Raw genomic sequence first — 13,229 nt, 5'->3', positions numbered from 1 at the left:
TAATTCTGTCATAGATTGCTTGTTACATTGAATATGGTTATCCTAGACTCAAAAGTAACTTCTTTTTAATGACAAGCAGTCTGTAACATTTTTAGATATGTCACCTAACATATATAAATGTATTTAAAAAATTATGATTCAATTATAAAAATTTTTAAATTAAAAATGTATGATGCAAAGAAATTTTCATGCATATATATATATTTTTTTTCAAACAATTTTTAACTTTATTTAAAAATTTTATTATAATTATATTAATCCATTGTTTTTATAAGCTGTTACATCAGGTAATCTGAAGTTGTATTGTTTATTATAACAAATATAAGAGTAGTTTTTTTTATAAATGTAATTATTTATAACAATATTATATAATTAATTCAAGCGTATGTTTTTTGTATTAATAATATAGTTATAAGAATAATAATAATATTAATAATTTACAACATACAAATTATAGTAACATTTGTGCCATCTTGATTTTGTAAATCACTGCTCATTCTCATTCAATGAACTATAAATAATGTCACTGTAAAAATTTAAATTATAATAAAATAAATTAGTATATGTATTTTTAGTATTATGAAATTTGACTGTATTATTTAGTTTTATCATAATAAATAAAATTAAAATAAATAATTATTATTAAAAAGTTTATTTATATATTTAGAAAATTAAGCTTGTCTTAGAGGTACTTATTCCATATATTATATTAAAAGGATTTTAATTGTCCTAGGAAATATACAGATTTCATGACATTTCTCTTGAATGTATACACCATCAGTTAAGTTGTTCCCCTCAACTATTGAATAGTATTCTTCATTCTGGCCTCGTCATAGGTGCCCATCCCTTAAGTACTATCTACATGGTTTTTTTTTTAAATATGTGTTTTAACTGCTGTAAAACTAATAAAAAAATTGTTGTTTAAGATTTTTTTTATAGTTCAGGTGTTATTAGTCTTCCTTAAAAAAAAACCCCCCAATACCCTTCAAAAAGAATTCCAATTTTTTTATGTTTTAATATTTCTTAAAATTCACTAAAAACTATGATTGAAGAAAGAGTGTTTATTATATTATATTATAATATTTATTATATTATATTTATATTATAATAGATATTATTTTATTATGCAATATGGCCACAATTACAAAAATCTAAAGTAATATCAACAGAAATTATTTAAAATAAAAGAACAATTTATAAGACCAGATAATTTTACTAATAATTCGTTTGACTACACTTACGTAGCACATCTAATCAAACTTTTAGAATATATAAGTTTTGTTTGATTTGTTAATGTATTCATCAGATAAAAAAATGTTGTCGTGAATAAAAATAAAGTTCATTGAACAGCAGGAAATATCATCAACCACTCTTCCATAACTTAAAACTGTGGTATTAAAAGGTTTAAGTCCTCATTAGTACACACTGGATGGGAGGAAGAATTCATATAGCAAGTTCTACCCACATACAAACATATAACATATATGTGTTTTGAAACAGGTAAAAAAACTATTGGGCAATTAAGTGTTTGTTTTTCTAAATTTGTCAACGTATTAGTGAAATATTCAAATTAAATTTCAATCCAGTTTCAGTCTGCTTAATACATTTTTTTTTTAATATTAAAATAAACTGAACATAAATATCTCTAAACGTAAACAACAATGAGAAGTGCACAAATCACTAAAAATTTGGTTAATTTTTTTATAATAAGGATGTTTATAAAAGAATTCCTTAGTTTCAAGTATTATTTAAACACCATTATATTTAAAGTATTACACATGAGTATATATTATGAAAGGGTAAATGCTGACTTTTTTTTTTAGTGTTTGTTTAGTGTTGATATGTCCTGCACATGTTCAGATGGTAATCCAGCTCTTCCCATACTTGCCAGCATGTTAGGTGTAATAGATGCTACTGCTGCAACAATCCTCTCCCGAAGTTAGTAGATGTCATGGATTTTCTCTGAATAAACAATGTTTTTCATGTACCCACAAAAAGAAATCTAGTGGGATCATGTCTAGGCTCATTTGTGGTCATGATCGGCCCTCCTTTTCCAATCCCACTGTTTTGAAACCAATTATTTAATGCAGCACGGATACGATTGTTGTAATGCGGCAGAGCACTGTCTAGCTGATAGAAAATTAATCCTTTTTCTTCTTCAATATCATTAATCTGTAGAAAGATAAAGTTCAAACGTATCATAGAAAATATCCCAATTAATTGTGCTTTCTATGAAAATGAATGGGTCCACAATACGGTCATTCATCAGTTCGCACCAAACACTGAATTTGGGAGAGTTTCACTGACATTCTATAATTTCATGCAGTAGCTCTGATTCCCAAATTCGGCAATTTTGTCGATTTACTGACCAACTAATTTGGAATGTCACCTTATCTGAAAACATGACATTTTTCAGATAGTCCTCATTTTCACCAATATTGTTAAGCATTAAAGCTACCAACTCCAATCTTTTCACTTTGTCATTGGGTTTGATTTCATATATAAACTGTATCTTATTTATGTACGTATTCTAAACCTCTTACACACCACTTGTTACTCTGTAGATTTCAGTATTCCTTACTCTAAACTGTACCTTGCTAATGACTTTTTTGAGTTACGCATACAAGATGCTCGTATCCGTTCCACATTCTGTTCAGATATGAATGGCCTGCCTGGTGACTTCCCCTTTAAGATACTGCCAGTTTCCTTAAACTGATTAAAGCACTGAAGTATTATTTTTATTCATAGATGTGGTACCATCATATTCTCATCGATAATTACACTGAACTGTAATAACCAATCTTGTTTTGATAAACCAAATCACACCCTGAACTTTCTGCTGCGGTCTCATAATGACTAAGAGTGAGACTGCCAGGTGAAGGTCATACAGTGACACCAACCAGACAAATATTTGTGATGGAAAACTTAATAATATAACGAACATAAATATGAAAACCAGATGCTTTTAAGAGATTCCATTATTTCATTACAATTTTTTAGGACCAAGGAGTTCTTTTATAAACACCCTTATTATATCTTATAGCCAAAAGAACATCAGTATTAATTAATGAAACAAGTTGTTTCATTACTACGAATATCCTGTACTCTTTTATGGTTAATTCCTACAAATAAATTTTTGAATAATTATTAAATAAATTGTTTGATAATATAGTACAAATTACAGGTCTAAATAGAAATCTGTTAAAGAGCAGGTAGGAGTGCCCTTCAAATAATTTCATAAATTATTTAAAAATCGCAAATTAACAAGTAAGTTTTCATATACATTAATAGGATAATCTCTAATAATCAAAAATTGATGAACTGTATGAATAAAAATAAATACAAAAACTTTTTAAATAAATAATGATACTTTTGATACATGGAACTAAAAAATAAAATAAATTTTAAAGCAGATCCTGGAGAAAAAAAAAATTGGAAGTTTTAATATTTTTGCAATCTGTAATATTTTTTATTGATTTATTTAATTTTCATATGACTTTAGCCTAGCGAGAATTTTGGCCTCCTCTACAGCTCGTCTCTATTCATCTCTAATCAGATACAGATTACAATACCTTCCAGTTGACAACACCCATGTTCCTCAAATCTTCTGGCATGCCCTGCAGCCATCTAGTTCTGGGTCTACCTCATATTCTTGGTACCCTCATTTCTGCATTCAGAATTTATCTTTGTTGTTTATACGGTGATATTCTTTATAAATGGCCACACCAATCAATTTTCCTGGATTTGCTGAATCTTACAATATTTATTTTTTGCACTACAGTTTCTTTTTTTTCATTACATCTTATCCTCCATGTTCCATCTTCATTGATAGGACCATATATTCTCGTTAATATTTTCCTTTCAAAGACTAACAATAATTTTTTATATTTGCTGTATTTATCATCAATGCTTCAGCACCAAAAGTTACCACTGATCTTTAATAAGACCAGTGGTAATAATAAAAAGATGTTTTGTACATCTTTATTTTAATTGTAATATTTTATAAAGAAATGATATTTTAATAGTGACAGAAAATAAATACAAAAGGCAGCTGAAGTGACTCTCTCTCCCTCTCTCTCTCTCTCTCTCTCTCTCTCTCTCTCTCACTCTTTCTTTCTTTCTTTCCTTCTTTCTTTCTCTCTCTAGTAACTTAAAATTATAAATTTTGATATCTCATTACCACTGTTTTTTTCATTTTTTTTTAGAAAAATTATTCAATAATTAAGCATTCTTTTCAAATAAATCAAAAGACAAATCAGCGATTATTGGAAAACTTTCCAATAAATGATGCTGTATTTATTTATATAGAACTAATATTGATCTACGTACGATGAATTTTGAATAATTTTTTTTTAATCTAATTACATAATATGTAAAGAGACTTTATTTATTTAATTTTTTTACTGAAAACGTTTTTAATATGACGCATCATTTAATAATAATTTAATTTTTTTAAAAAGAAAACGTGCTTCAGCATCCCAATGATTCCATATTTAAGATAAGAATTAATGAAAAAATTTGATAAATCATAAATAAACTTTTCCAGTAATTACTAAAATCTAAAAAATTATGAAGAAAACAAAATAGCCGTAGAATATTTTGTCTTATTTATGAAGATGTAAATTTTCAGTTTAAATTTAAATCTTTTATTAAGCTAAGAAATATAATTGGATTGTATTTCTTAATTAAATTGTTATTGGTTAATAATACTTATATTAGTATTTATGAAATACATTTGGCCAAATTATGAAAAATATTAAATATCAGTTGTTATATAACATCAATAAAAAAAAGGATTGAGACTAGACATGAATTATTTTTTCAAAAGAATATCATTAGGATTAAAAATTTGCATCACTAGTTTGAAACCACTAGTAATATTTTGATAAAAAATAAATGTTTTTAGATTACAAAAATACTGTAAATAAGAATATCTTCCGGAACTAAAAAATGGAAATGGAAATTAGAACGATTTGAATTTTTTCATTTATTTGAGAATATACTCGTAAGGTGCTCTAATGATACACATCCGAGTACTTTTTTCTACAAAAAAAAACCGAATACTAGTCTATAAAAATGGGATAAACGTGCTCGTTAACATTAAAGAAACTATTAAAATAAACATGACAATTATAACAGATGATGTAATGTATAAAAAGAAAACGCAACCACATTTAAAGAGGTAAAAAAACTTGTTCTAAGTTAACAGTACTTTCGATATTATAATGAGTGACGTAATCTTACGTATTTATTTATAATTTAATATCGTTCGGTAATATAATAACTTGCATTAATATTAAATTACTGGCGGTATTTCCGGAAATATTATTTTTTAATTGTAAATATTATAAAATTAAAGCATTAATTAAAAAGTCAATTAATATTAATTAGTGTGTATATATATATATATATTAATTACGGTATTATAATACTACTTAATAAAAAATTACAATTGAAATTTCCTTTTACTTGCACAGAAATTAATATTTAATCCATTTTAATATCAGGAAAAAAACAGTTAAACCGTTTATATAAGAAAATAACCCCGTTTGTTACCAATTGATGGTGATGATTGTTCTAGCCTCGGCACGAGTGCTCGCATCACTTCATCATTCTAGCCTCACATGCAGTCCCCACGGGAAGTCCATTATTATTAAACAGACATTTTTTTAATTTATTTAATATTATTTCATTTTATTGGAAGTAAATCTAACTCTACTATTTTTGTAATATTATTCGATCGATTGATTCGAATCATTCAGTTCAAACCAACTAACATAGAGGCTCACAGTTCATTAAAGCCTGTGCTTCAACCGGCAAATCTCCATTATTTATACATATATATTTATATAGCCTATGACACTCCCGGTACGTAAGGATTCCAACGTAGGGTCATACATCTGAATCAGTTCAGCCGTTGAGCTGCTACGGTGAAACAAACACGTATACACCCTAAATACATTACACTCTATTTTGGGCAGTCGTATAAAAAAATTATAACAGTTACTTAATATATTTTATAGTTATATTTTATTAATTTTGTCAGAAATTCTCTGTTTTATAGGTTTTCTTAAGTATCCTTTGTTTTTTTATAAATACAGTGTTACCCTGTTATCCGGGCAATGATAACGAAAAAACATTTTTCGCCCTAAACCGAAACTACCCCATTATAATGCGGCCATTCGGAAACAACTTTTATACCCACATTATTTCGAAGATAAAGTGATTAACGAAAGAAAAGAACGATACCAATTGAATTAATATTGTAACACAATTAAAATATTTCCGAATGTTATAATTAAAAATGAGAATATTATGTAATAAAATAAAGTGTAAAGAAATTAAAATACATACTGAATATGTATTATGCAGTATTTATATTTTCGTAGCTGGATTTCATTTTCTCATTGTTTTTATCGGTACGGTAAACTACGGTAATTGTACAGCCTTTTAAGAACTTTCCCTTGTATCCTAATTGAAAAAAGAGTACTCTAGTAACCGATTTGAATTCAAAATACCGTAAAGTCATATACACTTTTATTCTATTAGAATACAATACTATATTAATACGTTACATTTGAATGTATATAAATTAACACTTAAATTTAAGATAGTTATTTTTTTTCCTAATGTGTACGTTGCAATATGTTCAACTAATAAACAATAAGCAACTCCTCTCGGGGATGAGAATGATATGAATGACATGTAAATGATGTGTAGTCTTGTACAAAATCAGTTCGACCATTCCTGAGACATGTTGTTAATTGAATCCCAACCGCCAAAGAACACCGGTATCCATATCTAGTGTTAACCATTAGTTGTTAGTATCAACAATTAACTTTTACTAGGAATTGAACCTCAGAACTTCGATTTCGAGAATAAATGTTAAACAACTGATTTGCGACGAGTTAACCACTAGATAACTCTGGTGAGCTAGATAGTTATTTGAAAAAGTTATTTTCGCTTGGAGTTCATATTTTTTTTTATTACAATTAAGTGTAATTTCACAAAACTAAATCTATTAGCGTATTTATTTATTCTGTTCAATTTATTTCTAACTACTTAAAATGCTTTTCTATATATCTAATAAAAATTAGAAATTTTTTTTTAATGTGTGATAACTTTTTTTTGGATGGAACATCATTCTATCGGATTTATAACTGTATCCACGTTATAACAATATAATATTGTATTTGTTACTATTTATTTTCTTATTTATATAATTACATTTTTATAATGAATCATTATTTACTAAACGGAAATGGCCGACTATTTTTTGATTTTAGTGATTCTTGTTTGATTTTTTTTTTAAACCTTTTTTAAACATTTTATTTTAAAAACCGCTTTGCATAACTTTTACTTTATATTACTATTATCAGTTTATCTATTTTATTACAAAAAAAAAACCGGTTCTCTTTTTTAAAGGCTGAAAACTAAATTCCCATTCTCTCTCTATATATATATATGCACACACAAGTCCATAAGTTTTATCAGAATGGCGCGCTTCACGGGTTTCTCCTTAAGCAGCAAGAATAAGTAAACAAAACTAAATCAGCCTACAAATAGCATTTAGGGCTGTATCAAACTATTTATCGTCCGTATTGGTTCATCGGATGGATGACAGTTGAATGCAATAAACTATATTCCTCTCCTCTGTAGTATCAAATCTGAAGAATGAGGCATTATGTATAAAATTGGTACGGTACACCAGATGCTAAACTCCATCTAACCACAACCAGTATGAGTTGACGGAACAATATATAATGCTGTTCACTCATAGGTTACTAACGATCCAAACAAAATCCAACATGACCTTCCAAGGGACGTGCCAATTAACTTTTCATGTTTCTAATAGATTTTTATGGATTGCAACGGGTTTTGGTGGAAGGCAGACCTGATCCGAGGCTTATCATAGGCTACGGGCAAGGCTAACTTGAAATTCTAATTCTGGCTCCACCAAATTAAAACTGTTTCGCTACTGATAAATCAGTGAACCAACCATGACTGATGTCGTGAATCACATGATCCAGCCGAAGATCACCATTTATATATAGGACGCTAGTCTGACTTGTTGAAACGCAAATCAGAAGCCACCGTCTGTCTGCTCGTGACGGATGGTGGCTGAAATTCGAGATGTCCTGAGTGATAACTTTACTTTTTTCTTCACAAGGTTCTACTTTTTTGAGGGTTTTCTGATTTGTTTCAATAAATCGACTTAAATTTGTTTTTTAAATGATACGCTCTCATACAATTTGGAAAAGGGTTTGGACAGGAATTTTTTGTTTTTTAAATTGATAGATCTCCTTTTGTTTGGTTTGGAGGTTTACAAATAATTTTTAAAACTGTTATTTTTTTCCGTATAAGAAAAGAAAAATTAAAAAATTTTAAATCGATTTGTTGTAACAAAACAAAATATTCTGATTAGTCAGAAAATTCTACTTTAAACTCTTGAACTTACCGTAATGTAGACTAACATTAATTCAGAAACACGTTTTAATATAACAGTTCAAAGTATCTACTTATTTGACTTACACATGTGTCAAATATTATTTCCAAATCCATCTTATCTTAAAATGTTGGCCGTATTTGTAATTGGTCTTTTTCTTTTATGACACTATAAAGTCTTTTATTTTTAATTCGTACATAGTTTAGTTTTTAAAGAGATGTTTGTATTATTTTTAAGTAAACAAAAGATATACATTTTGTTAAATAATTAAAAATAACAATTGCTGAAAAAGGAAAAGAAATTTTTGTTTATACTCGTATACTACAAACTAAAATTTAAAAAATAGTATTAATTAATTAGCGATAATAAATAAGCAAATAAATAATCAAGAATGAGCGTTGGTTTCAAAGTCAACTTTTTTTCATGGCTTATACTGTACACAACACAGTATGCGTGCTACACAACAATAATAAACCTTACTTTCTAAATTCTGTCACGTTATTTTGTTTACTGCTTTACTTACCTACAACTTGCCTGTACCCTAACTCATAATCGTAAATATCATACAATTCCTATCTTGTCCTTTTTTCCCGTTTCTTCATCACACAACCTAGTTTTTTTTTTTGGCCTAAGTATTTAAGCCTACGTTGAGTTATTTTTATGATTTGAACGCTAAGAAAATACCATATTACTCTTTATGTCAACAATATTTTTCATAAATATATTTATTTCATGAACTATATTAAGAATATCACGTCACGGGCGTTATAAGATAGGAACTACAATAAGAAAGAAACATTCCAATCCTTTGTCAGACGTGAAGAGTATTGTACATTTTATATTGTACTAAGTTTATGAATTTTAAAATAGTTTAAACTACAGAAATAAATTTAAAAAGATAAATAAAAGTATCAGATTTTTACAGGAGAACCTGATTTAAATCCGAGGCTGAAAGACTTCAAATATACGATTTTTTTTGAGTAAAAATACACATTGAAAGCATTCTAAATAAATTTAAAATCTAATAATTTTCAGGCTATACTCAAATTTTTTCCCTCTTCATTTGAAACTGACACTGTTTCATACTAGAAAAGGTTTATATTAATTTGTTTATTAGTTATTCTTATGTAAATAATACATGTAAAGAATCTAATATTTAAGAAGAGATGCTTTCTCTAAGAGTAATGATTCTAATATTAAGCCAAAAGTTGTGCGCAAGTTCTGAGAAAATCTGATGCATAACTGGAAATCAATGACATTTTGATGGGTTTGATATGTTGTTATGCAACCAAATATTTGGTTTAATGAAGAAGGTACTGGAAAACAACTTTACTACTCATTTTCCTTAGTAAGCCTGGCATGAGACTGTTGTTTTGAATTTCTATATAATTTTCAGAAGACCAGGGATTCATTTCAGGTCAATAGCAACCACTATGGTTATGACACTCACTCCTAAAGTCAATTTTTATAAAATATTGGGGGGGAGAACTTTTTTATTTTAAAGTTCTTCATATTATCTATAACCATTATACTGTATAAATATTGATTAGTTGAATTTCAAATTAATGAAATGTTGACTTTTATTACAGTTCATTCAAGAAAAATTACCACTATCAGTTTAAAAGAAGGGTTACTAGAGTAGAATACATCACATAAACACACACGCACACACGCACGCACACACACACACACACACACACACACACACACACACACACACACGCGCGCACACACACACACACACACACACACACACACATATATATATATATATATCAAATAAATATATATCAAATATATATATATCAAATATATATATATTACAAAAATATCTTCATTTATTAATTTTAAAAAAGTTCAAAATTACCAAAGCCCTTTTTTAAATTTATATTTCTCAACAAACATATTTTTTATAATCCCCAAACACTACGTAAGCCTCTGTTTCTTGTATTTGACTTGAAACCAGAAAAATGAAGGCATTATAGAAAATACCAGGTCGTTTGGAAAATTTTTCTGCTTGATAGAGAAGGTGCAAATATATAAAAATGGCTATGATATTTATCAATCAGGTATAATACTTTACTGTGAGGTTTCAGACGCATTTGTTGAGTTACTTGTTTGTGACTATCGAATAAAGAAAACAAGTTTTGACATTTTTTTGAAAAATGAATAAAATTGAAGTTAATCGAGCTGTAATAGAGTACTTTGTTTTTAAATAGTTTAACAAGAAGATATACGCCAAAAACACTAGGATTGATGAAATCATCACAAAAATCCACAAATGATGCCACAACTGAAAGTATGCAACCTTATTTACATAGCAAACATTTTGATATACCATATCCACTACATTTTACACAATGTTTTGGGTATGAAAAAGATTTCTGTTCATTAGGTGTAGCATTTATTAACAATCGATTTACTGAACACTTCTCATGTGTGTTTTGATCTATTTAAACACGATTCCACAGTTACACATACCAGAGACCAAACAGCAGTGGGTGGGATCAGGTGAAAGTGCACCAAAGCAAGCAAAAGCGGTTCCATCTATAGGAAAAGTCATGGCTACAGTTTTTTGTGATTCTCATGGTGTAATGCTCATAGACTGGATAAAGGCAGGACCATCTATTACACTTCACTACTGGATAGATTGAAGGGTATTATTCAGGCTAAACATATCTGACCAAAAATAAAATATTGTCTTTCACCACGATAATGCGCTTACATACAATTCTCGGTTGTTGCTGCAAAATTCCATAACTTATGCTTTGAAGTGCTTCCACATGCACTGATTTTAGCTCTCACTGGCTACTACTTCTTCTTCATAACCAGAAGAAACGATTTGCTAGTTGAAAATGGACCAAAATAGTTGACTACTATTATGGTACCAATCGAAAAGAAGAGTAATACATTGAAATTTGAGGAATATAGGACCATTAGTCTTATATCGCATGCAGCTAAGATACTACTAAGAGTGTTGAATGGGAAATTTTATGGAAGACTAGAGATATCAATTGGGGAAAACAGTTCGGGTTTAGAAGGGGGAAGGGAACAAGGGATGGAATAGGATTAATAAGAGAGATTGGAAAAAGAATTATTGAAAAGCAAAGAGATTTATATGTGGTCTTCATAGATCTGGAGAAGGCATTTGACAGGGTGGAATGGAATAAATTGCTGAGAATCTTAAAGGAAAAAGGAGTCGCTTGGAGGGAAAGGAGATTAATAAGAAATCTGAACTTGTCACAGAAGATAAAAAGATTGGGAATGAGTAATCAGAGGAAAGCAGACTTGGGAGAGAGGTGCGGCAGGGATGTTGCATGTCACCAACTCTGTTCAATTTTTACCTAGAAGTGATAATTGAAAAGAGTCTAACTGGTAATAAGAGTGTAAATATTGGAGGAAGGAGGATAAGAGTGTGTTAGGTTCGCTGATGATATGGCAGTGTTGGCAGAGAGTGAGTACATGATGAATGAAATGTTGAGAAGAATAAATCAAACCTGCAAGGAGTATGAGATGAAGACAAATACAAAGCAAGGACTGTGGGATGAAGATGAATACAAAGAAGACAAAAAGCATGATAATTAGCAGATCAACCAAAAGGGCAACGATTAGGGTTGGGGGAAATAAAGTTGAGCAAGTGGCATCCTTCGAGTAGCTGGGGTGCATTATTAAGGAAGATATGAAGAGTGATCAGGAAGTTAAAGTATGAATTGCTAAAGCAAAGGAAGCATTCAACAAAATGAGGATAGTGCTATGTAGCAAACTAGATCTGTGAGTAAGGAAAAAACTTGCGAAATGTTTTGTGTGGAGTGTGGCCTTTTATGGGGCAGAGATATGGACTATTAGGAAAGGAGAGGAGAAAAGTTTGGAGACCTTTGAAATGTGGGTTTGGAGGAGAATGGAAAAGATCAGGTGGACAGAGAGAGAGTTTGGAATGAGGAGGACTTCATAGAGTAGAAGAAGAGAGGGCAATTATTGAAATAATAAAAAGAAGAAAATGCAGTTGGTTGGACACTGAGATGTGACTGCCTGTTGGTGGCGGCATTGGAAGAATTTGTAACGTGGAGGAAATCAAGAGGTCAGAGATGAATGAAAATGATAGACAATATAAAAAGGGAAGGAAGTCACTATAAAATGAAATGGATGGCACAGAATTGAGCAGAATGGAGGGTGGCCACGTGAAACCCTGCCTTTGGGCAGAACACTTATTATTAGTTGAAAATTTACTTCAAATGATGAGATTAATGCTGAGATAACTGCTTATTTTGCAAACTGGACAAATCACATTATACTGAGGGTATTATAAAGTTGGTATGTTGCAAATCAAAATGTATCTTGCAAGATACAAAGTTGAAAAATAAAAATCTGAAAACTCTTGTGTTTTCTTTTTCAGGCTGAGAAATTTTTGAACAGCTCTCATATCAATCACACTCTTTTGGAATGGACTATTTTGATAATGTTTAGAAAAAAATGATTATTGTGTAACATTATTTATTTTATACATAATACTTTTACCAATACTTCAACTTCAAAGTAAAAATTTAAGCAAAGGTTGAAAAAGTTTTTTTTAGATTTCTGTGCAGTTTTTTAAAACTATATTTTTACTTTATTTAAAGCTATTTTTGTTTTACACATTTAAAATTTGGATGGCTCTACAAAAAAAAAACTCTACCAGTGTGAAAAAATCCATTTACAAAAAAATCAATCTTGATAATAAAAATTAGAAAAGGAATGCAGGCAAGCACATAAAAAAGTTGCTGCTAATAAATGTAAGCTAACTCAC

The 13,229-nt window shown here is 29.2% G+C and overlaps 1 protein-coding gene across 1 annotated transcript in view; it reads left to right on the top strand.

Annotated features, from left to right (window-relative positions):
• Positions 1-1,841: 1,841 nt before the first annotated feature.
• The window catches only part of LOC142330888 (uncharacterized), a 52,865-nt gene continuing 41,477 nt past the window's right edge, over positions 1,842-13,229 (top strand). The window contains exon 1 of the mRNA XM_075376356.1: positions 1,842-1,938. Coding sequence (XP_075232471.1) covers positions 1,842-1,938 — 97 coding nt within the window. The remainder of the gene's footprint in view (positions 1,939-13,229) is intronic.

Source organism: Lycorma delicatula, chromosome 10 (genome assembly GCF_047948215.1).
Source record: "Lycorma delicatula isolate Av1 chromosome 10, ASM4794821v1, whole genome shotgun sequence".
NCBI classification, from domain to species: Eukaryota; Metazoa; Arthropoda; class Insecta; order Hemiptera; family Fulgoridae; genus Lycorma; species Lycorma delicatula.
Note: the sequence above shows the minus strand (reverse complement) of the source record. Positions and strands in the feature narration are given on the sequence as shown.